Source organism: Onychomys torridus, chromosome 1, assembly GCF_903995425.1.
Source record: "Onychomys torridus chromosome 1, mOncTor1.1, whole genome shotgun sequence".
NCBI lineage: Eukaryota > Metazoa > Chordata > Mammalia > Rodentia > Cricetidae > Onychomys > Onychomys torridus.
In genome coordinates, this window is record NC_050443.1 from 58,275,316 (window position 1) to 58,299,809 (window position 24,494).

Genomic DNA, 24,494 nt, shown 5'->3' on the forward strand with positions numbered 1-24,494 from the left:
AAACAGGAGGAAGACAGTTCACCTAAGCACCAGCAAATGAACCTAAAATGGTAGCTTCTACCTTTCTCTGTCTCTTTCAACTGCTCAGATTCTTGTAGCATGACAATTTTTTACTATTGTAAAACTCATCCTATATTTAAAGCTCTAGCATGGGTCATTATGAGTGGCTGCTGATGACCTTTTCCTTGTGTGATAGTCAGAGATAAATAGCAGTGACCAGGTTGGAGGAAACTGGAAGAGATAAATAGAATCTGGCCAATGCCTGCAAAAGTATGGAAGCTAGGGTTTTCTTTTATATTCTGTTTCATGAGTCTCAAAAGGGCTTGGTCTCATGAGGCACAAATCAATAATATAATATCAGTACTTTCATTGTCCTGAGAGCCTACCTCCACACAGAAAACCTCCCAGCAGTCCAGTAGTCAAGCTCAGACAACATTACATTCTTATCAGTGATCATCAGGACCACTTTGGAGATGATGATGATGTTGCAGCAAATGATGGTGGCAGCAATGATGACGATTTTATGGCAGTGTGGTGATGATGATGCTGAGGAGGATGACAGCCAATGATAATAAATGAGCCTTACCATTTGTTCAGGCCTTTGGTGTAAGACCTTGCACTAAGCATTTTGGACAAATCTTCACATCATCCTATATTCCTAACAACATCTTGTATTTCTAACGGTAGATATGACTAAGCACCTTTTCCATGCAAAAGAAACTGAGATACAGAGGAGTTAAATAACTTCTCTGAGGTCCTCAGTTGGTTAATAAATAAAGAAGACATGGGGAGAATAAGAGCTATTTTTTTCCTCGTCAAGGAACAAGGTACTACAAAGAAATCTATTTTCTTCAAAAAAAAAAAAAAAAATTCTCACAGGAAATACCAAGTAAAAATAAAACTTGCTCTGCAGTTAGGCTGACATAAGGATACAAAGGGTCTGCTAAGGTGCCTGATAGGCAAAGCTGGACAAGGAGAGATAGTTCTATCTTAGGGACAAGGTTGAGGGGCCTAATGGAACGGAATGTTTAGGGTGGATCCTCCTCAGCTTTGCCACACCTGGACTGCAGGGGTCTGATCAGACAATGGCCGCTGAAGCAAGCACCTGGGAGAGTTGGAACAGTGACTAAAGGTGCTAGAAATGACAAACAGTAGGAGGGAAAGTTGCCTCCCTTCTCTGAAGAAGATGAGAAGTTGTGTGAGACACACTGAGCCATGAGAAACACTGCCATTTCTTTCAGAATATTTTTCTGAATAGACATGTCTGAATGGAGGATTACATTTTTAAGATAAGGAAAAATACCACCATGCCTTTCCCAGAGTCTGTTCCCCAACCCTTGACCTCTCTTGATTTAGTATGAAAAATACTCTTGGACATTCCAGAGTAGCTTCTTCACGTTCACTCCTCTGTTTGTGTTTGAACGAGGGAAAGTTAAACATAGCAGTGGTCCCACCTGAAGATGACCCAGTCAACTCTCTTCTCCCTGTGTGAGCTTAAGCCCTGCTTCAGGGAAGAAGACTAGTGATTGAGGAGAGACTGAAAAAGAAGGAGGAGGAAGGCAAGGTGGTCGTGATCCAGTTGGAACTTCCATGTCATCCCATAACATTTCCAGATCAGTTTCCAGGGCTCAAACAGTAATTTATTTTACATTTTTGTTCTTGTTTTTCAATGTTTCTTGTGTGCATGTGTATGTATATATGTGCATGCTTGTGTGAGGGGCCCCAAGTGTTTACATGTGTGTAGAAGTGAGTGCAAATGCCAGAGTAGAATAGAGACCAACCTTGAATGGTATGATTCAGGAGCATTCCACCTTGCTTTTGACTCTTTGAGAGAGGTTGTCTCTGGGGGCTAGGAATACTTTACGCTATGTGTTCTGGCTATGTGTTCTCCACAGCTTTGCCTATATCTGCTTCCTCAGCACTGGAATATGAGCAAGTGCCACCGTAACTGGCTTTTTTATAGGGTTTCTGGGGGTCAAATTCAGTTATTTTTACTAGTTAAATCACAGAAAGTATCAATCACAAGTTACCATATTTATAAAACAGAGAGATGTCCACCAGGAGGCATGAGAGATAATAGCAAAGTTCCCTCACCATGGGGATGTCAGGGCCTGAACCTCACCATTACAGACACAACCCAGGGCTCAGAGCCCAGCACATACTCCAAAGGGGCAGAGTCCCCGATGAACATGCCATCAATAAATACCAGAGCAGGTACCATGAAATTCCAATCAGAAGAATTTATAATGTGAAGTCAGATATTATATAGTGAGAAATAAATAAACAGAAATTGTCAGTCAAACTCTTGGCAACTGGGGCTAGCATCCGAGGCAGTAAATGAACTAACTTCATAAATCATGTTTATGATCAGCCCCATTGCACATAACTGCCAGTGGGGTTTTCCATTATGTTGCAGGTGAACGTGGTTTGTTGTGTTTTACAGAGGTAGGAAGTTAGCAGTTCCAGTGTATCCCTATGGCAGTGACTTAAGGGTGTCAGGCCTAGATTGAGGCATACCTTTCTTTCTAGGTCAATGTGTGCATAATGGCTTAAGAGAAGGGTTCTGGCTTCTCTCCTGGAATAAAATTCAAGAGAAAGCCAAGGCTTCCGGGGAATTCTCATATGGTATATTCCAAAACTCTAGTACTTATTATGCACAGCTCAAGGACATAATGAGTGAGAAAGTGGCTCTGTTCCAGGGGAAGCCTAGGGGAATCTCTCTATCAAACACTGTTCACCTCATGAACAGAAATTCCGTTTTCCTTTGCCCTCTCTGCATATCTTGCTCTTTGTAATTCACATTGTCTTCTGTTTACTGAGGAAAAGCTAGTGTGGATCAGGGAGAAGGAACAATATGTAGATAAAGTCTCTTAGAACCCTTTCCATTTTAATACTTAATACATTCACCTCTAAGTCAATTACATGAATTGGAAGGATGGATGGATGGATGGATATTTTAAATGAGATACATATTCCCCTGCATGTCCTTTTCATAGTCTTTTTTTTTTCATGCTGAACTCTCCATTGTGGTTTTGGATAGGAGTTATGGAGTGCTGATTAAGAACACATGTGTTAACCCAAATGCTGGCTTTAAACTCTGATTCAGCTTTAGCTGAATAGATTTGGACATGTTAGCCAAATCTCTGATTAATACATTTCTATAATGAAAAAATTATCAGCATCTGACCCCATTAGAAGGATTAACTCACATGGAATACTTAAGAGAAAGATTGGCCAATAATGACATTTGACTTAAGGATGAGCAATCCTTATTATGTCTGGGCATCTTGCTCTTTCTGTAGCATCCTTCTATTATGTCTTAGAATCCATCCACAAAGACTGTTTGAACATGAATGTTCAAAGGAAGATGTGAATGCTTTCAAACTTTTTAGGAAAAAGTGGCTATGACTAAGACAATCATACAAAAGAGCTGGGTTGGTCCAAGGACTGCTCTCTCCTGAATCCTGGATATCTGCCTGTGGTATCAAGTCAGAAGATGGCCTCATCCTGCAGATGCCCTTTCCACAGCTACAACATCTGACTTTAACTAATGAGACTGAGATTCCAATGCAACTTGACAAAGATGCTGTCTTTCCCCCACTAAGCTGTTTTAAAATCATTCCATGGTTCTGGAAGATCCCAGCAAGCAGCAAGCAGAGCAGTAATTAGACCCTCTGCTGAGCCCTGTGCTGGTGATTTGAATAATTCAGAACATTGGTGGTGCAAGGGAAAAAGGCTAAAATAGAATATCTACCTGGTTAATAGTCAGATAACCTTGAGTATCCCAATAGGATCAACGAACACAACAAGGCTCAGGGTAAAGGGGTCAATAATGTTTGGTGAAACACTAGAGAATTGTCCTAAGTATTCATCCCTGCTTCATTTCAAGATCTCAGCTACTCCATCCTCTCAACCATTCAGCCACAACTACAGCCAAGCATTAGAGCAGAACTCAGGGAATCCTGCAGAAGAGGGGGAGGAAGTCTTGTTGGAGTCAAAGGAGTTAAGGGCATCACAAGAAAACCCACAGAATCAACTAACCTGGGCTCATAGGGGCTCACAGAGACTGAAACTACAATCTGGGAGCCTGCATGGGACTGACCTAGGCCTTCTGCATAGATGTTACAGTTGTGTAGCTTGGTCTTCTTGTGGGACTCCTAACAGTGAGAGCAGGGGATGTTTCTGATTCTTTTGCCAGCTTTTGGGTCCCTACTCCTCATGCTGGGCTGCCTTGTCCAGCTTTCAACTTGATATGCCATGTTTAATTGCTATCCATGGGAGGACTGTCCTCCTCTGAATAGAAACAGAGGAGGAGTGGAAGCGGGCAGGGGCAGAGGGGACATGGGAGGAGGGACTAGGAGGAGAAAAAAGAGGGAAAACAGTAGGACGGTTGTAAAATTAATTAATTAGTTAATTAAAAAGCCATCATAAACCTCAGTTTTGATATTAGCTTTGGTGTGCCTCATAAGTACCTTCCAGGCCCATCTACTGTTCACATTCCCATAGGCTCCAAGTGAGTCTTGCTATTTCTGAAGTATCTTTACTAGGCTATTACATCTTTGTGTTGTCACTGGGATATTGATGCTTTAGGACTATGTTGTCTTAATGAAATGGCTTTATCAGCCATGTTCTGTGGCATTGGAAAATGTTTTCATTCAGTAGGCTGTCTCTAACTTTTCTCACCTGAGAATCCTGCCAATGGGAAAGTAATTGAATAATATTGATCAAGGACCTTCCAGACACAGAAGATCTAGACTTCTTTGCCTTTATCGGGCCCTTGGATTGTGATTCCAAAGTAGATGACAAATAGAAGTCATGGAGGAATTCACATAGAAGGACTCCTGAAGGTTGAGGTTGAGCATCCCAGTTGTGGGGGTGGAAATAACCATCTCTCACTGCACCTCAGTCACTTTCCAGGATGGTATGTGTTGCCCTTGTAGCTCCCATGCCAGCAGATGGTTCAGGATTTTGTATACTGAATGTTTCCATGAATAATGTTCAAGGGCAACTTAACAGTAACCCTTTAAATGTAATCCAGACAGTGGGAAATGTGGAATCCAATTCAGTTCAGTACATGTAACCTAAATACACACTATGCTCACATCACTGTATGGAAAAATTAGTCTTTCCTAGACAAATTTATTTCAAGTTTGAGTTACTCACTGAAAGGAACTTATTTACTGGCAAGCTATGTTCTAAGCAAACGACGGGGTCTATTTATGACCCTATAATTTATATGATGATGTGTCAAGAGCCAGGTGAAAATGTGACAGAACAGTTAAAAACCAATACATTCTATTCCTTTGATGTGCCAGCACCTTTCCCGGAGACATGTGCTTGAAAAGGGATTTGTCTGACTTCTTGCACTGGCACTAAGATATTAAACCATATGTTAATTACATTTTAAGTGGCATTGACAGATAATCTAGGATTGAGTACATTTAATACATGGAGATAAGGAAGAAAATTTTTTTTTGCTGCCTCAAACAAAAATATGGGATACAACTGCATTCTTGGTGATGGTCTTTGAAAGGGGCTGTGTATATATATATATATATATATATATATATATATATATATATATGAAGAAAGAAAGGAAGAAACAAGTTTACTCAGAGGTATGGCCAATCAGCATCCCAGAAGGACTTAACAGAGCTCACACATTCCCTGGATTTTATTCTTTGATTATTAAATAAGTAATGATTAGTAAATAAGATCTAACAATTAAACCAGTGACTCTCAGTTGGGTCAATCCCTACCCCAGGGAGCATTTGAAAATATTTGGAGGCACTTTCAATCAGCACATACTTAGCAAGGAAGAGGAAGGCTACTAATGCTTCTAATACAAATGCATTTATAACAGTATTATATGATGAACAAAACAGCCTTCCACAAAAAAAAGAATTATCACTACTCCAAAATGTGAGTGATATCATTAAGAAAAAAAACATTTCCTTGCAATTTTCTTCATCTCCATTGAATTCTGATCAGTGGAACTACTTTTTGTGTGTTCGGTGTCTCCTCCTCACACTCTTTCTCCTACAACTAAACAATACCTTCAAAAGAAGTTACTGAAAATAGGTTGTGATAGACCACTAAGGAATTATGTAAAAGAATTGTAAAATCTTTGGGGTAAAGGAGAGCTAAGAGAACATAGTTCATCTCACATTGGTAAACTCCATGACTGCAAGAGGGGTATTGAATATACTTTGCAGGAAAATAAAAACAGGTCCTCATCATGACCCAGAGCTACTGGGATTCAGTCCTTTCCTTGGGCCCTGAATCAACTCATAAACATATATATGTGGCTTTGAAAGACTCATTTCAACCCAATATTCACATTATATCAACAAAAGAGGGTAGTAGTTTTCAATATGATGGTTGTTGCTATGGTGTTTGCTCATATTCAGATCTACCCAAATTTCTGCTCACCTTTAAACTCAATACAATAAATCCAAATAAACCAAAGGCATTGTTGTTTTATACTTTATTTGAGAAGAGACCCTACATAAACTATGTCAGGAGGATACAGGTCTACACATGATCTCATCAATCAATAAATGGAGTCGTTAACATAACATTGAAGATATGATACTATGAGGAAGACAGATGCATGACGAAGGAGTATTTACAACTCTCACATGTGATATATTTATATTGAGATGGGTATATACATATATACATGTACATGTGCATATACATACATATGTCCATACATACACACACACATATATACATATATATGTATAAAATTATTTCAAACAAAAACCAAGAAAAGAGTTTTCCTTATTGTAATAATTGTCACTTGGAAGTGAAGAATGGTCGGTTGTTAGTCTCAGGTGTTAAATCTCTACCCCCACACGTAACTCCAACACCCACAGGTTTTTATGAAGACACACAGTTGCCTTGGGATGGAAAGTGAGGGTAAAGAATGGGATGAGTGTATGGGGTTGAGAGTGAAGGACATGCACAATGAGAGAAATGACCTTTGGTGATACCATTAAATCATCCTTTTGTATTAAACATAAATTATTAATACAGTTTAAAAAAATAAGTTTCTATTTTCTTCTGAGGTTGAGGAGAAAGGAAGGCAGGGTAGGACTAGAAGAAGGGTGAGTACTTGTCTTTCAATACAACTCTTCCTGTCAACTGAGAACACCTCTTTCTACCCTGGGGCCATCTTGCCATCTTACCAAGTTACTCTTGGCTCTGTTCTGTTTTGATTTTGCTTTGTTTCACAAAAGATAAGTTCCTGGAAGAGTTTTATATAAGACTGTGAACCTATTCTCCAGAGGCAAACACAGCCATCATTTTAACTAGATCGATTCTCCAATACTTGCACACATCTAAATAAAGTTAGCATAGACAATGGAATTAATTTGTGAGAAAGGAAAATAATGGAAGGAATGACTTCTCAAGGAAGGGGTACTATGACTTAATCCTAGTGTATCTAATACCACAGTCTGCTATATTAACAGCTTGGGAATCCAATCATGGGAAGCAAGCATGATCGGCATTTCCCAATAGCCTGTGGAATATAGAGTGAGCCTCATGAAAGAATAGTTCTGTTAAAAATAAAGCTGAAGCTTGGTCAGTTGAGATGTATATAAGCAACCTAAGAGTTGGGTGAGCATATCCTAACTCTGCTTCATTGAGGTCTTCAGCAAGTAGCAATAACTTGGCAACACTCTACCCATTTTTGAACATCCTCCAAGCCAAGCCATATTGCTGCTCACCCCACTTTTCAAACTCCGTGAGTACATTTGCTTGGCCCCAAGACTGTTGTGTCCATATGCCACATGTGTCCAATAGGCCACACCCGTTGTTCAGCAGTTGCCACAAAAACAAATAACCCTTCAGATTGCCACTATAGTTTTACAAACATTGGGAAATACACACAAACACATGGGGTCAGACAAGATATAATCACTTTACAGATATTTAGTACAGAAAGCTTAGGGATGAGGTGAGGGGTGGAGTGGAAATCAGTTGCATCAGCACCCAAACTTCATTTGCAAAATTCCTCGGTGGGAACATAATGTCCTGCTAGTGCGCTGAAGTAGGTACGAGCTGATTTTCCAGATATTGAAAGTTTGCTGCACAACATCAGCCTAAAGATAAAGGGACATGTAATGTCCAGTAGGAAAGAAATCAGTGTATATCATTTACACGGCAATAAATCCTTCATTTTCCTCGAAATAAGATATGTAAAGTAGCACTTAGTTTAATACAAGTTTTGTTCTGCTTTAGACCTAGCTGTAAAAAGCCATTCATGCAAAAAATTACCTCCAGTTTTAGCTGGATGTTTAAAGGACACTTCTCCTGAAAACAAGTCCCTTTCACTTAAGGAAGGGAAAAACATTCCACTCAGGATAGCCACTGCTGGCTGAGTGGAAAATGCAAGACTTTGGTGTTTACAGGGCACTTGCCTTAAGAACCCAGAAGTAGCACTGAGCGGGCCTCTGAAGAGGCAGAACTAGATGTGCCCTTGAAAGTTTGAAGAATTTTTTCCAGAAAAAGTACAAGAACCTTGCTGCGGTTTCATTCTGGCCTGTTCCTCCTGAGGCATCAAAGGGGCTTGTTCTCCAGCTCATCTCAGACTACCTTTCTGCCTGCCAGGGAGTCATGTATCCCATGAAAGATGAGTTTGTAGTTCTTTTGTCATTTCATAAAAAATATTCTCTTATGAAGCTCTCCTATAGCTGGTCTTTTCTGTACATATCTTTCCTTTCCTAGGACCCTTCCTTGACTAAAATAGGAAACAAAACTCTCCTGCTTTAACAGATTCAAATAGAGGGTATTTTGACCTGCCCCCTCTGTATTCCTGAAAGTCACCCAGAGTCATGCAGGCTGATGTCCCCTTTGTGTGACAAGTGTGTGCATGAGTGGAACTGTTTAAGAAGGTAAGGAAGGAAGAGGGATGTGCCCCTCCCCTGACCTATCCCAAGCTTAAACATCACATTTCTGTTGAACTCACTCCTTTGCAGCCTGACTATTTCTCTATCCTTAAAAGGAATGCTGCATGGTCTCTTTTCATTGAATGCTATATTGTTATAAGTAAAAATGAGGGGGAAAGAAGTATGTGTAAGAGACGGGGAGAAAGGGGGGCTAGAAAGAATGACAGCTTGACCAGGTCCCAGATAATTCAGAGGCAGCCAAAGTGAAGCTTGTGTAACACCTGTGAAGAAGAAGAAAAAGAAGGAGAAGGAAGAAGGAGGAGGAGGAGAGGGAGAAGAAGTGGAGGAAGAGGAGGAGGAAGAAACAGCTGCTATTCAGTTACCATCTTGGAGAGAGGGCCCCAAGGAGGATGTCAAGTAAACAACAGAAGACTGAGCTACCCCTGTGGTGATGCCTATGCATTGTTGTGCTATAGGAAAACTGGGTGATCACACAGCATAGTGACATGTGCTTCTTTTACTCCCATTTTCCCAGTGTCTCCTTTGGACTGGCATGGGGAAAGCCATGAGGAACTACTTCCAATCCTACCATGATTGTTTAAGGCAAAAAGAGCTGTTGAACAGCACTCAGGGTTAAAAACTGGATGCCAAGATTCAAAGTAGCATCCTTCCACAAGTTTCCAAAATACCTGATGACAGCATTGATAGACACTCCTTCATCCTCAAAGGTCATAACTTCAGCTCCACTGCTGTGCATTACTGTTTCTGGATGCATACCAATGAACCATGGCCTTGTACATTGTGAACACTATGCTTATTTTTTTTTTTTAGAAGTGGTTGTCAATGAGTAGTATTCCTTATAGGAGTTTGCAAGTCTAGGGTGCCTAATAAGGAAGGGACTCCTGCCCCAAATCATTCCTTCCACTGGTACCTCCGTCTTTCCCATCTCTGTGCTAAGAAACCTGACTGTGACAGTCTATACTTTATTAGCAGCCAAGGACATGGCAGAAACAGCTATATCAGGTTTGTGGAAAAATAAAAGCTATTTCTGGACATTGATGTTGGAACATGGTTCCTGAATGAAGCTCTCTGAGGAGGATTTTGAGAGCTTGTGAGATAACCCCAAGGAAACAAGGCAAAGGTCTTGTAACCCATGTTTCTCCATGACATTGTTTGTTCTTGGAATGTATGTGCTTTTGTGACCCTCCCAGGTATAGTAAATCGGAGTAGATTTGCTTCAGATTGATTACACACTACTGCTTATGTTTGTTATTCAAAGATGTTTCCAAGAACCAGTTGTCTTTGTGGCTGAATACAGCCTAAACTCACATGAACTTTGTTCATGACCTTACTTAATCCTCAGAACACCCTCAAAATATAAACTGTCTGGTGCTCTGAATAAAGTTGGCTATTGCCTGAGACTTTAGTCCGACTCATTTTTCAGCTCCACTCTCTCTCAGGTTCACACCTCCAACTAGAGCGGTAATACCTGGATTGTGAAAAATTAAATATATAAGCACCCAAACTTAAGAATAAAATCTTCCAAGTTCAATGGGTAGGGAGTGATGGAAAAATTCCTGTCTGGAAATCCAGTCACCAGACTAGACCTCAGATGAGGGAAATGACTGCTGTCCCTGGTGCTGAAACCCTATAGCCCAATCGCAGCAGAATTTACACTTCTGGGATGGGCAAAGCCAAATACTACTGTGAAAGTAAATTGTCGTTTCACAGACGTTAATATTAGGTGAAAGGTCTCAAACTGTATTTCAAATCATTTGGAATATCATTTGAGGGAAAAAAACAAAATAAAACAAAACAAAACAAGCTCCAAAACAACCCTAATACCCATAAGAAAGAATTAACACCTTGCCAAAAATCTACATGGGTTAGCTTACTCTAAACTGTCTAAACCATTCCATTATTTAGCCCTGTTGGCCAAGTTCTTGCCATGAATTAAGGATTCCATACCTTCAGAAAAGAGGCCCACAGACAGATAGAGCAGTAGGACCTGCAGATATTGTGCAGTGACTGTTTTGCCCTGATTTCAATAACAAATATGAGGTTTACTTGATTTACTATGACTGAAGGTTTCAGATAGGAGTATTAGAGACTATTTCACATTGTCCTAAAACACCAGCCATTATTTCCTCTGTAACCCTAATTTTATTGTCATGTTCCAAGAAACTGAACAGAGCTTTTACTGTGCTCAAGAGAACATCTAAATGTATAAACAAAGCTTCATACTTGTTTCCCACCTCCACCTCTCTCTCTCTCTCTCTCTCTCTCTCTCTCTCTCTCTCTCTCTCTCTCACACACACACACACACACACACACACACACACACACACACACACCACATACCTCAAAAAGTAAAACTCATCTTGAAAAGAGAATGTATTTCTTCACTGAATAGTATAGGAATGTCTGCTGGCAGAACTGATTTTTTTTTTCTTTCACATTTAGTCAGAATTTTCTTGCCCCAACTTGCTTTCTATTCTTGTTAATTTGACAAATCCCTTGTGCAAACCACCAGGATCCAAACACATAATCAAGAAGACTCCTGTTGCTGTGGTACTTGTATCAGAAATACAACATGGGCCATTTGGGGTTACCTCCAACCCCATCAGGCTCAAGAGAGCCTTTGCTTTTAGACATGAACTATAACCAATCTCTGCTAGCCTTGGAAAAGAAATGTCCCAATGGTCCCCCAAAAGGCTAAACTTTCAGAGAAGGGAATGAAAACAATCATTAAAGTAAGTTCTTACTGTTCCTGTTAGCATATTATCTCAAACTTTCCATGTTCATCAATTTACTTCTTAAATGATACCTCTGAGATCTTTAATTTATCAGTCATGTCTATAGGAAATCACACCATGAAACTATTTGTTCCAAGCAGGCTTTAGCAAAGCTTAGAAGATCCTATGTCCTATCTGAGAGAATTAGGAAACACCACCCCAAACCAGTTTGCCTTCTTCAATTTCACACCACAATTTACAAGCATATCCCAATTTGGATTCTTATTTCAAAGAAAGCTGCGGTGCTTTCTGCTTGGCAGACAATGACAGGGGGTGGGGAATCACTCAGATAGAAGTCTAGAACAGAAGTTCTGTTTTCCAGTATCAGAAAAACAAACACTGAGCCCAAGGTCAAAAGAAAAAAGAAAATGTGATCATCTGAACTTCAGTGAAACATTTCCGAGTTTCTCAGGATTCTTGGTACCCAGCTTTATTTTGCTTTTTCTCATGAGTGGTCAAAATCCTTTCACAACACACAGACAACATTTTGTCAGACATATCACACCTGATGGCTACTTGGAAATTGAAGGGAAATAACATTTGAAAGATTTCACTTTCCAAGTAGTCTTCGTAGCAAGGAACTTAAAATAGTGCTTGGCATCACAAACACCTGGGACATTTTTTAGAGACTGTAAATGACTTCACTGCTGTAACCTTGGCAATCTGGCCTCAGGATTTATTGTCGGGGGTTTCATTTTCAGCCAGACACGTTCCTCAGCAGGAGTCCCTCTGAAACCTCTCTGTTGCACTCTGGGCCATTGAAAATGAGGCCTTGAGTTTTGTCTTCACCAAGGTAGCTTCCTCCATCTTCTGATTATTCCTGCCTTTTCCTTGTGGGGACCACAGTCCCTAGAAAGCTTCAAAATCATTATCACCCTCAATCTCCCTGCAAGACCAGTTTTAGTATTTGGTTTAAATAATGCAGTCTTGCTTTACCAGGCATTATTCTGAAATCTACAGCACATCTTCAAAGCAGCAATGAGTTGGTAAGGATTTAAAGCAGAGGAGATGCTATTTGCTTCAAGATGGCCCAGGGTTCCATGCCAGAAAATGAAATCTACAAATCACCCCTGCTAAGTGGGTAAAACATCCCTTTCTGCTGGTAGAATTACAGCATATTTTCCATTACTGTATATGCGCTGGTGATTCAAAGTGGGAAAAGGTTAATGACTGACTCTCTAGAAACCAACCATGGAGGGAATAAGGAAGGTGTACCTCAAACACAGCACAAGTCAAATGTTTCAACCACAAGTAGCGCCAGCTGCCCTAGGAGTAGGCTTTCCCAACCATAGGGCCTTGGGGACACCACTGAGGGATGACTCTATTGCTCATGATAATCCTCAGTGGATGGCAGGCAAGAGGCTGTTAGCAGAGCTTTTACAGAGCAAGAGGCTGATCAGAAAGAAATAAAGGCTCACTCATAAGACCTCTACCTTTTGGCTCCATTGCTCCCTCACTTTGCATCTGTCTTGACATTTCTTCATAGATAGAACTTAAAATAGACCATCAACTCTTTCCTAAGAAAATGCAGATAAAAAATTAACAACCTGGGAATCACAATGAAGATATTAGTAGAAACCAAGAAAATAAACATGCTTAAGCTGTCTAGAGTTATGGGGGGGGGGGAGATTGTTTTTAATGTGTGTGAGTGTTTTGCCTGTATGAATGCCTGTGTACCACTTCCATGCCTGATGCCTGTGGAGGCCAGAAGAGGGTGTGAGATCCCCTGGAACTGGATTTACAGATGGTTGTAAGCTTCCATGTGGGTGCTGGGAATCAAATCCAGCTCATCTAGAACTGCAGCCAGTGCTCTTAGAGTGTGAGCAATTTCTCAAGCTCATGGGGAAAAAAAGGATTTAAAAAAAAAATAAGTGGTTATGTCAGACATCAGACATGATGGATTTATTTTTGACTAGTGGATGTGGCTATTTGTGCCTGTAAGAACCATTGCCGGAACAGTTGAAGCATCTGTTGATATGAAGTGGTGTGTGGACTAGAAAGTCTGGCTTCCTAGATCCTCAGTTGTCTCTTCTCCATCGCCATTCCACAGTGTGTTGATTCAGTTCCTTTCTTAAGGTACAAACCTTTCTGGTGCCAACACAATAAAGATCACTTCCACCAAATCTGTGAGTCATTCTTTTATCTGTTCCAAGACTGGCTACACCGTGGCTGACACACAGAGCTCTAGTCCATGGAGAGACACAGCCCCGCTCACAGTAGACTAGAAAAGAAGAAAAACTGTGCTTTGTTATTTACTAGAATATTCAGCGTCCGGAAACACGACAGAAATGTGAAGGAAAGCATGCTCGTAGGAAGGCTTGCCTTTCTTAACCATACCAGATGGATGAGATGACTTCAAAAAGACAGACTGGGGCCTTAGAATAGGCCTGTTGTACCAGAGTCTAGTGTGCAAAAGCAACTGACGAGGTTCTAATGAGTGCTAATCATTTGGTCCATGGAGCTGGAAAGAGACTGATGGATGCCTGGGAGAATAACTTGCTTCTTTCTGCAGAAACCCTGACTAAATCACAACATGCTCAGGCTAAGGAGATGAGACACCCAGACGTTCCTCCACTTTCTAGAGCTCTTAGAGCCTGGCTTCTAAGAGGTAAGGTAGGGAGCTGGAGACAGAGAAGATTGAGAGTTCAGAGAAAGCTGTAAGTGAGAAACTGAGCATATGGTGCAAACAACTCTGACCCTTTGGAATGGGATGTCTGCGAATGTGCTCTCAGGGAATACTTGCTATGATATCCTTTGTCAGGAACTAGTCTGAGCAACAGATTAGAATGGAGTGACTTTCCTCATCACTGCTGTTTGAGAGAGAGCACAGCCTGCAGCTTGTTTTCCTGCTTTCAGTTAAGAGCTGATATTCACTCAGGTGCCCAGACAAACGCCCTGTAATCCAGCCTCCCAGCGCCTAACTCAGCTCTCTTCTTGTCTCCCAAGGACTTCATTCCATAGTTCCACTAGGACACTTGAGTTTTATAGCCAATGGTTAGGTCAATAGTTAGCTTAAACTCATTCACATTTATCTTTACACATAATATTTATGATGAATATGATACTCTTTCCCCCAGAAAATTAATTACAGATAATCAGAATCAATGTTCAGTCTGTTTTTTTTGGGGGGTGGGGTGTTAAACCTTGGAAAAAACAGGGAGCAGTCCTGTCTTTATGTATGAAAAATTTGAGAACTTGGGTATTTTTTTTTCTCCATCAAAGGAGCTTCAACTTTGTAAATAACTCATAGTGCAGAAAGTTTTAGGCTTTGTGCTGCTAATACAAACAATGATGAGCACAGTGAGGAAACCACATGTGTGGTGCACTCATTTGCACACACACGCTGAGATCAAGGAAAGAAACACAAATGGGGCACTGTGGTCTAGATGCAATAGAATTACCCAGGCATTTGCATGCATGTGCTTACTTCTATGTGGAAGCGAATAAATACTATAAATAACAAAACAGATGAATCTGATTTGTTCTCCATCAGCTTGAGAAGCTAGGAAAAAGTACAACTCTAATAATTGCTTTTAAATAAAGTCATCAAGATTACCTCTGTGTGACTGCTATATTTCTCAGCCCAGAAATCTATTTTCTTAGTCAATAAACACAATGTCCTTGGCTAAAAACTTTCAGTTTTCCTAAAGAAGTATCTGAGAGTATAGAAAGAGATTCCCACTACTTATACTAAAGAAGCATAGAAGGAAAAATAATTTGAAGGAGACTCAGATTCAACAATTCTGCAGAGAAATTTGTTCTTCAGATTTGGGCAGGGTATTCTAAAATTCTGAGGTGTGTTTTCAGAAATGCCTGGGATTATGCTGAGTAGCTTTGAAGAATCTAGAGGTAGCTGGGGCCAAGCTGAAGGTCCCTTTTCAGAATTTTTGATGCATGAGATGTTTGTATGTACTTTTGATGTGGGCCACCTTATCTGCAAGGTTTCATCTAACTATGGGATCTCAGTGTGGCATCATGCCATGAGCAAGAAGGGCTCAGAGCTTCCTACAAGGCACTATCCCAGCCAGCTGAGGAGGAGTCTGGGATGCCTTTATTAAAAGGACCAGAAGAAACACCTGTATAGAAGACAACTCCTTCCAGCCACCAGACCCTACCCACCTTATCTGTGGTCATGACGGTGTTGTATTTGCTGTTTTCTTGAAACCTGAAAGACTGGAAGCATACAGATGGACCAACTCTGGGCCCTTGGCTCCTCTGCAGACCATTTCACTTTTAGACCAGTCATAAAACTGTTCATCTTCAGTGGAATGGCTTTCATGCCTTGATTTGCCATCTCCTCTGGGAGAAAACCAATACAGTGACAAGCACCGTCACTCTGACCAAGCAGCCAACGTGAGGCAGAACTATATCATGCTGGCAGAAAGGTCTAAACTCCCTTTCTGAGGGTCAGACCCCAGCCACAGTGCCTTTGCTCCCAGAGGCTAAAAAAGTTCATGGACTGTGAGATCAGGATGTGGACGACGGGAGAGGGGGTTGCTGTGGGTGGGCCACCAAGGGTTTCAGATGGGATTTACAGGGACACGCCACATGCATCTCAATGAGCTGTGCAGTCAAATTCACTGCACAGAGGTTAATCTAGATGTCAACATTGTCTGACAGCACTAAAATTACTCCAGGGCAGGGCTCCTTCAGAAGTCTTAATAAAACAGTCAATTCCATCCTGCCTGCAGGAAATGAAAGTTTTCTGCCTTGTGTGCCGAATCATTCGGCGCCAATTTTCTCACTGTTTGAAGTCCAAACTGTTTGTGGTCCTGGGATTCACCTCATATTAAGACTTTCTCAGACTGTCAGAATCCAGACCCTCTGTCCCATAGAAGCCAGAGAATGTGAGCTCAGAAAAAGGGGGAAATGAAAAAGCAGAAAGAAGAAACTCTTTACTGAAATGTACTCCTCTCCTGTGGGTAGCAGAAGTCACAGTACTGTACCGGGCTTTCTCTTCCTGTCCTGTGTCAAGGGCACTAGGCAAGCGTCAGGCAGCTTAGAAATAGAGACAGATCACAGACTAATCTCCAAGGGGAGAAATTGAGTAGGTCCTACTACTCCAGAGAATATAAACTTAGTTCCTTTTAAAAGTCACACTCCCAGGAATGCTTCTTAAATGAAATAATAAATACCAGATTTGGATTTGAACGTGTGATTTCTCACTCACTTAAGGGGATACTGCATCCAAAGGAATGCTAGACTACACAGGGTATAGCTGGGCTCTCACACTAGCTTCATTCTTGTAGGAAAGAAGTCTAAATTCCAACTGCCTAAAATGAGAAAAGGCTGAATCTTCTCAGATACTAAAGGAAAGCAATATCAAAATGCCTGGAAGCACCTCAGAAGTAGAAGTTCCATTGGATCCTTGTCTTCTGTGTTATCTCAATCCACCTTCTATTAAAAGCATCTACTTCTGGACTATAAATATCTCTTGAAAACTCTGTGCTTAGATCTTGGAGTTCCATATATTCCTGGGTGAGCAGAGAAAAAAGTTAATAGAATTTACCATCTTACCTCTATATGAAAGAGGGAATTTTGCTTGCTGGTTCAAGACAACATTCTTATGGCAAATATCAAACCAGGCCTTGTTTTAAAGTTGGAACCTAGCCACCAATAGGAAGGGCAATCTGAATTCTATGACTATGATGAGGAATTGCAAGGGCTCACATATTTGAAAAGATCATAAGGAAACCCATGATTTTATATGATTTAATATTGCTAACAAGAAGGAAAAGAAAAGGAATTCCGAGTTCTCTCAGATGGAGCCCAGATCTCACAGAAAGGTGTCTCTGTTGGTATATCAAAAACTTGCTGCACACACACACACACACACACACACACACACACACACACACACCACGCACATGCACATGCACAAATGTGTTTGGAGAGAATACACCAGAAAAACAGAAACCCCATTTAGAACCTAAAATGCAGGACCCTGGGTAGGACAACCCAATATATTGAAACAAATTGTCACCTCCTCTACCACCACTGTCTGTGCCTATCAGAGAGCACAACTGACTGCTATCCTCTCAGGTCCTTTCTGGTCTGGCCCTCCTGGAAGAGGTTTCATTTGCCCTGCTGGTAACTCCAATACCAAATCCCAAACAACATATAAGTAGAAAGGGTTTCTGCATGGTGAGTTATCAGAAAACCAGGAGGGATGATGTTGAGATGCTTGGATGTTATTGTCAATATAATTTAGTATGGGGAGCAGCAGATGATTAAACTTCATGAGACAATCAATTTCCCTTAGGGACATTTCTGAATATCTCTGAGGCCAGTCCACCTCTGCAGTTCTCATCCAGGAGAAACATAAGGTACAAAGAGAATCCCAAACTACACTGATTTGCTGATTCCAGGGAGGCTTTTGTGACTCTGTGACCATCCAGTGGATAGTTAGAACACATGATGTGCATATGACTAGAGCTGAAAAGGAATGCTTTCCTGGGAATATTTGAGCAATCCTCCAACAGGTTCTGAAGTCCAAACTGATGTTTTAATAATGATGCCCAAATTTGGAACTCCCCTTCCAACCCTGTTAAGTACTGGTTGAAACATTTTATTTGGTACCAAATAAATGTGAATCTCGAAGAAATAAAATCATACTGAGTGACTACAGCTCACAGGGTCTGAGCTCAAGGTGACATTTTTTGCTTTGAGGTAAACACCTTGTTCATTTTAGCAAGTTGGTGCCCAACCAAAGCAGACACTAGACACTAGAGTTTGAGGTTGTCTCCTGGGACTACTGGAATCTGGTTTCATTGACTGACTGATCATCCACAAATATTTCTATGCTCTCCTGTAAGCAAAGAATTGCAAAGATTGCAAAAAAACTCTCAGGTAGGTGTAAAGATATTACTGCTGCTGTTTGGTTCAGAAAAGGGAAAAAAGTATGCCACTGGTCGTATTTTTGGATGTAAAAGAGAAAGCATGTACACATAAAAATCTCTTGGCTTCTGACCCAGAGTCCAGATTACTACTTGCTTTTCATGGGAGGTGGGCAGGACTGTCTCCATATTCCAGACTCATTTCTGCCAACGTGGGCATGTGAAATCGGGGAAGATGTCTAGTAGAGAAGGGTAGAAGACTCTCCTGAAGAACACAAATATCAATTTCCCAACTTGTGTGCCTGGACCCTGCACCAGTGACCCTCAACAATACCAGCCATTAAATATTCTTTACTTTCCTTCTATGGTCACGTTTTGTCAACAGTAATTTTTCTTCCTTTCCCTCCCTGCCCTCTTTTCATTTTTCAGCTCTCATTTCTAGCAAACAACCTTAGAATAGAGGAGTAGATGAGACTCAAAATAGCCTTTCAAATTAAGTAGACACTAAGGGTCCACCTAGTCTAACTCCGTGTACCTCAGGCGGGAAGGCTGACAATCAAAGAAACGCTGATTTAGCCTAAATCACATCATGGGTAGCCAAGCACAGAGGCAGGGCTCTCAGGGGTCTTTCGGCTGTATGCACTGCTCTTCTGGCATGGATGACTCACCCTACTTCTGTTTGGAAGCTCCTCAGTGGGCGCTGGTTTCTGTCATGGTTAGCACCAGAGGTACTTGCACTAGTGTGTCCCACCAGGGAAGCATCACCAGAGAGGAACAACACTGTTCAGCTCAAGCCCAGAAAAATGGAGGCTCTTCACCTCCAGTGAAAAACTTTCTCTGGGAATAACTTGTGCATGCTCTGCTGAGTGGAGGAGGCCCAAAGTCCTTTGTCTATTGACTAGCAAATGCTGAGTGACCCTTGAAAACCACTCACACTTAAGAGCCAAAGTCAGAAAGGAGCATCAAGTTCATGCCCAAAGCAAATAACCAAAAGGGCCCTTGGCCATGACACCCTGCTCTACAATGGACGTCCAAATCACCCTTTGTCAGTCCAGGAGGTGCCCAGGTGACAGGGACAGGACACAGAGATGAGCATGGGTTCCCTGGAACATTCACAAGTGCTCACAGTGAAGTTAACGTCAAGCTAAGGGCTAAATCAATGTGGCATGGTCTTCAAAGGTGTAGATGTGTTTATGTAGAAAGCAGGATGGAGCAGGTGGCAGTGGCTACATGGGCTCATGGGATGTCAATTCTAGACTCATTGGACCAACCACATTAGATTCTTTCCAAAATAAATAAATAAATAAATAAATAATAAATCACCAATAACAATTTTCTGGTCTAGGGGAAGGCTGGGGTAGGGAATGAGACAGAGTGTCCCCCACCTCACCTCACCCCCCAGCCCCAGCCTGAAGTAGTCTCAGACACTTTAGACTCTTGCATGTTGTGACATAGGGGAAAAAGAGGATCAGACTGACTTACTGGAACCAACCCCAGCCCAAGCGCAGTATGTCTTCAGAGACAACCGCCTTCTGCTCGTGCAAGGCCAAAGGAGAATTTTCTAGGCATCCCAAAGTGATGCTGAGAAAAAAAAGTGACACAGTGACCCCGTGCTGTTAGAAGCTAAAAATTCAGAGCTAGAATAGGATGGGGACGTAATAAGGGTACCCCTTAGTTTGCACATAAGGAAAGCATGACACAGTGATGTGAGTCGTATATGTCCTGTGCCAGTACAGGAGAAGTAAGACACTCTGCAGACCCCAAAGCCCTAGAATACACTTCACTATCCAAAGGCTGTTCTGCGTGTTCTTACCCTCGGTGGTACTGCAAGCCCTTTCTCCAACCTTCCAAGGTCCACAAGTAAAAATCTACACAGAGAGGATGCCAGGATAGTAAGAAGGTTGGTCCCGTTCTGTATCCCTCCTAACTCCATTGCCCTCTCTCTTACTGTTACACAGGCAGCTGATAATGGAGGGCATTGAGAGGAGGTGCCCCTGATGCCAATGTGGAAGCTCATGGAACTAACACAAGGACACTTGAGAAAGTTTAGTCTTGTCCCTTCTCCCGACTACCCCATTAAAAGGCTCTAAACTCCTTCAGTTCTCCACTTCTTCCAGCACGCCACCCTCCCCCCACCCCAAAGTCTTTAGACCTTGGAGCATCACTTCTAACTGGAAAACACTTTCTCTTCACCCCACCCAGTCATCCAGATTAAAACTGGAATGGAAACTTCCACCCAATGTTCATCCCCAGCAGAGACCAGAGCCTCAGGTGGACTGGCTCAAGGAGTAATAGAAGAAGTCATTGCCACAGGATAGCAAAAGGTTCTTTTGAAGGAAACAATCCAAAGAGCTTTTCCCTGATGTCCTCAGGGACCAGGTACCCAGCAGAGTAAGAAGTTCCACATTGAATTCCTAGTTAGCTCAGCTCTCTCCCCAGTCCAGCTAAGCAGGCTTGCTGATACCTGAATCCCAACCATGGCTACAATCTGACCACAGCTCTTTTCTATTTGAATAAAAACATTTGTTGGTATTTTTTTAAAAAAAAAAAAAGTAAAACCACAAACACATAATCCAGTCCTAAATCCGCCATGAAGTTGCCATACTTCAGCTGCCTTGGGCTGGCCAGGGTATCCAGGCTGTAGACAGTTTCTTCAGCTGGAAAGGAAAGTGATAGTCATCGGCTCCCGGGAGCTTCTGGTAGGAAAACGTCTGTTAGGTAGCTCTGTGCTTGGGATGAGTTGGAGAGACTGGTACCCTAAGAAGGGCACATCCCCTCCTCCTCCTCAGCAGGATGGCTCGGTGTGGCTTAGCCAGGCTCTTGACTCCCTGGGGCATTTCATTCTTGTGTCTGAGAACTGTCCTGAGACCTTCTCTTTTGCAGTCCTCAGCAGCATAGGTAGGGAGGCAGTGATTCCCTGGGAGCTCAGGACTGGGGGACTGGCCCCAGCCCAGATGCTTCATTCTCACTCCCTGGTCAGCAGCTCTTGGTCCTCATTAAGATGCCAAGTTTCCAGAGAAGCTTCAGCCGCGCCACACCGGCCACCTCCCACACACACTCAGCCCACAAAGCGATGTCTCAGTTCCTGCCTTTTTCACTGCAGCTCAAAGGCAGATGCATCAATCCTTCCAAGGGCTTAAAACGTGAGGAGAATGCCACAGGCCCAGCACAGGTGCCAAGTGGATTCTCCTCTGCTGACTTTTGCCAATGCCAGGGTCTGACTTCTTGAAACACACATGCCTCAGGCTCTCACCTGGATTCCTTCCCTGGCAATTGGGTTTACCCAGGACTTGATAGAACCTTAGGATATGGGGTAAGCAAGATAAGAAATAAGACCCAAGGGGGTGCCTAATTATGATCTACAAGCAAGTAAGCAAATACCAGAGCCCTGAAGCCTTCTGGGTCCACATTAGCAGATGGCACTAGAGAATGTAGACTTTAAACCTCCAGATTCCCAAGGGCCTGAAAGGGAAAGGACAGGCCAGAGTCCTCCCAGTGATGGCAAGATGAACACCAGTGCCTTGAGAGGATTCAGACTCCAGTGGTTTTTAGTTCCTCAGTTCGGCCCTTAAAATCCATCGAGTCCAGTTCTTCAGGTTCAGAGGATTGAATCTCTCCAAACTTAAGAAGCAACTTGAGAGTGATTTACATCTAGAAGGTTGGGGTTTGCTCTTCCCGGAGTCCCCCACCCTGACTTGTTCGGTGTTTAAGTGGACTGTGATGGCTTTGCTCTGGAGTGATCTGGTGTTGGTATTTGTTCAGCATTTGCTCGCAGGTGTCATCATTGATTTCCAAAAGCATCAGGATTATATATTTTGTAGAATGGACAAATTAGAAAATTGTCCCAACAAGGAGGAAAAGAGTGGAGGCAAAGGTCAAGGCAAACCAGAGATGTTTCCAAAGCGCCTGGACTTCCAGAATTGTTTCCTTGCCAAGCATCATCAAGGGATCACTCACGTGTATTGATGATTGTACACCACCATGCCTCCTCCCATTCTCTCTCTCTCTCTCTCTCTCTCTCTCTCTCTCTCTCTCTCTCTCTCTCTCTCTCTCTCTCTCTCTCTGTCAGTCAAGACAAAGAGCTCTGAAAAGCCAGAGCTGAAGAAGCATTAAGTCAAGGGAATTTCATTTGTGTTAATAATAATATTTAAAATTTTCTCAGTTTTTAAAGTCTTATGGTTTTCTGTATCAGCAGCGTCTCTATGTATTAGAGAAGGTAATTCTCTGTAGATATAGATAGATAGATAGTTTTTATATATATATATATATAAATATATATGTCAAACTGCCTTACAGGGTTTCTTTCTTTTGTTTTTGTTTTTGTTTTTAATTCAGTGTTGTATGTGTAGCAGGCACTTGAGTTTATATGAAGATGTTTGTTTCAGTCAAAGATGGAAGAAAGGAGTTGAGATGAGGAAAAAGTGGATATGAGGCAGGGAGAGAGGAGGCAACAGAGTATAAATGCTTGGCCACCAGTCACATTAGCCGAGAATGTCCAGGTAGATTGGGGTGGCCTTCCCCAAAGCATGGAGGATTTTGTAGATCTCCTTAATATTCAGCCGCTGTTGGGGTTCCCTCTGCCAGCACCCCAGCATGACATCATATACCTCTTTGGGGCAGACTCGAGGTCTCTCCAAGACACGGCCTTGGGTGATGCACTCAATGACCTGAGAGAGCAAAGAATAAAGAAGTTATATCCAGAAGTTCACTCAAAGCTCATCCTTGGTCCTGGGACTCCTACCTAGTAACAGACATTAACTTTACTCATCAGAGCCACACACACAGGCTGACGGCTGGGTAGGAGGCAGCCCTGCTTTTCTTCTCTGCCTAGGCAGATATTGCAGGGGCGATGAACAGTGCAGGTGGATCTCATTGCTGCTCTCTGTGCTGTACCTGCTGGGCCAGAGCCAATGGACCCTGACTCCACGCCACACTGGTACCTATTCCTTTTATTTCACAGCTCTGTAGTCCTGGTTAACATCTGGATTGCCTGAGTAGCATTCCTCTCCCACCATGCTATAGAGAGTGGATCCAGACCACACTTTCTCCACCCCTTAGCTTCTGTGATTTTGAAAACCCTTTATAGAGCTCTGTCTGTCTGCTCTCTACATACCTGTATGCTCCCTGCATACCTGCCTACTTCCCGTATACCTGTCTCCTCTTAGTTCCTATTTATTTTCATTTAACTGTGAATGTATGTGTTATGCATCTGTGCATGTGTTTGCGTGTTCACACATGTGTGTTTGTGTGGGTTCATATGAGAGGGTAATTGGGCATGAATGTGTATATATATATATGCAGTGTAGAGGCCAAAAGTTGAAGTCGTGTGCCTTCCTTGCTTGAATACCACTGTCTTGATTGAGGCAGAGTCTCTCCCTAAACACGGAACTCACCATTTCCAGTGACTCCTCTAGCCAGCTGTCCCTGCCTACTCCTCAGATTTCAGGCAGCTGCCACACCTGCTTGGCTGTGTTGCCTGGATTCTGTGGATCTGAACTCCAGTTGCCCTGTTGTTATAAGAAGTGCTTCATCTGCTGCTCCGTCTTTTAGCCACTGGTTCCCATTTGTAGCAAGCTCTTCTCCCAGCCACAGCCTCTGTGCCTATCACCCTACTTGCCTCTGAGCATAGGACCTTTTCTCAGCAAAGTCTACCCTCCTCTCTGCAATGAATCACCTGTCTTATCTCTTTTAAGATTTTTGCAAAGTATTTTATTGTTTTGCATTTTAAAAATTCTATTATAACAACATTTCTCCCTTCCCTTTCCTCTCTGCAAAACTCCCATATACCCCTCCCTAATCTCATTCAAATTCACGGCCTCTTCTCTCATCAATTGTTATTATATTCCTAAAAGTTTGTATATATAACATTACTAGAATGTTTGTCTTCAGGGCTGACCATTTGGCAGCCACTTGGTGCTCTTCCCTGGCGAAGAGCACTTCTCCTGCTCCCAGCTTTCCTCGATGCC

At 42.2% G+C, this 24,494-nt stretch overlaps 1 protein-coding gene across 4 annotated transcripts in view; it reads right to left on the bottom strand.

Moving 5' to 3' along the window:
• Nucleotides 1–22,812: 22,812 nt before the first annotated feature.
• The window catches only part of Ntrk3 (neurotrophic receptor tyrosine kinase 3), a 354,645-nt gene continuing 352,963 nt past the window's right edge, over nucleotides 22,813–24,494 (bottom strand). For all 4 annotated transcript variants that reach the window (XM_036185374.1, XM_036185365.1, XM_036185355.1 and 1 more), the window contains one exon: nucleotides 22,813–23,195. In XM_036185374.1, coding sequence (XP_036041267.1) covers nucleotides 23,010–23,195 — 186 coding nt within the window. In that variant the 3' untranslated portion in view covers nucleotides 22,813–23,009. The remainder of the gene's footprint in view (nucleotides 23,196–24,494) is intronic.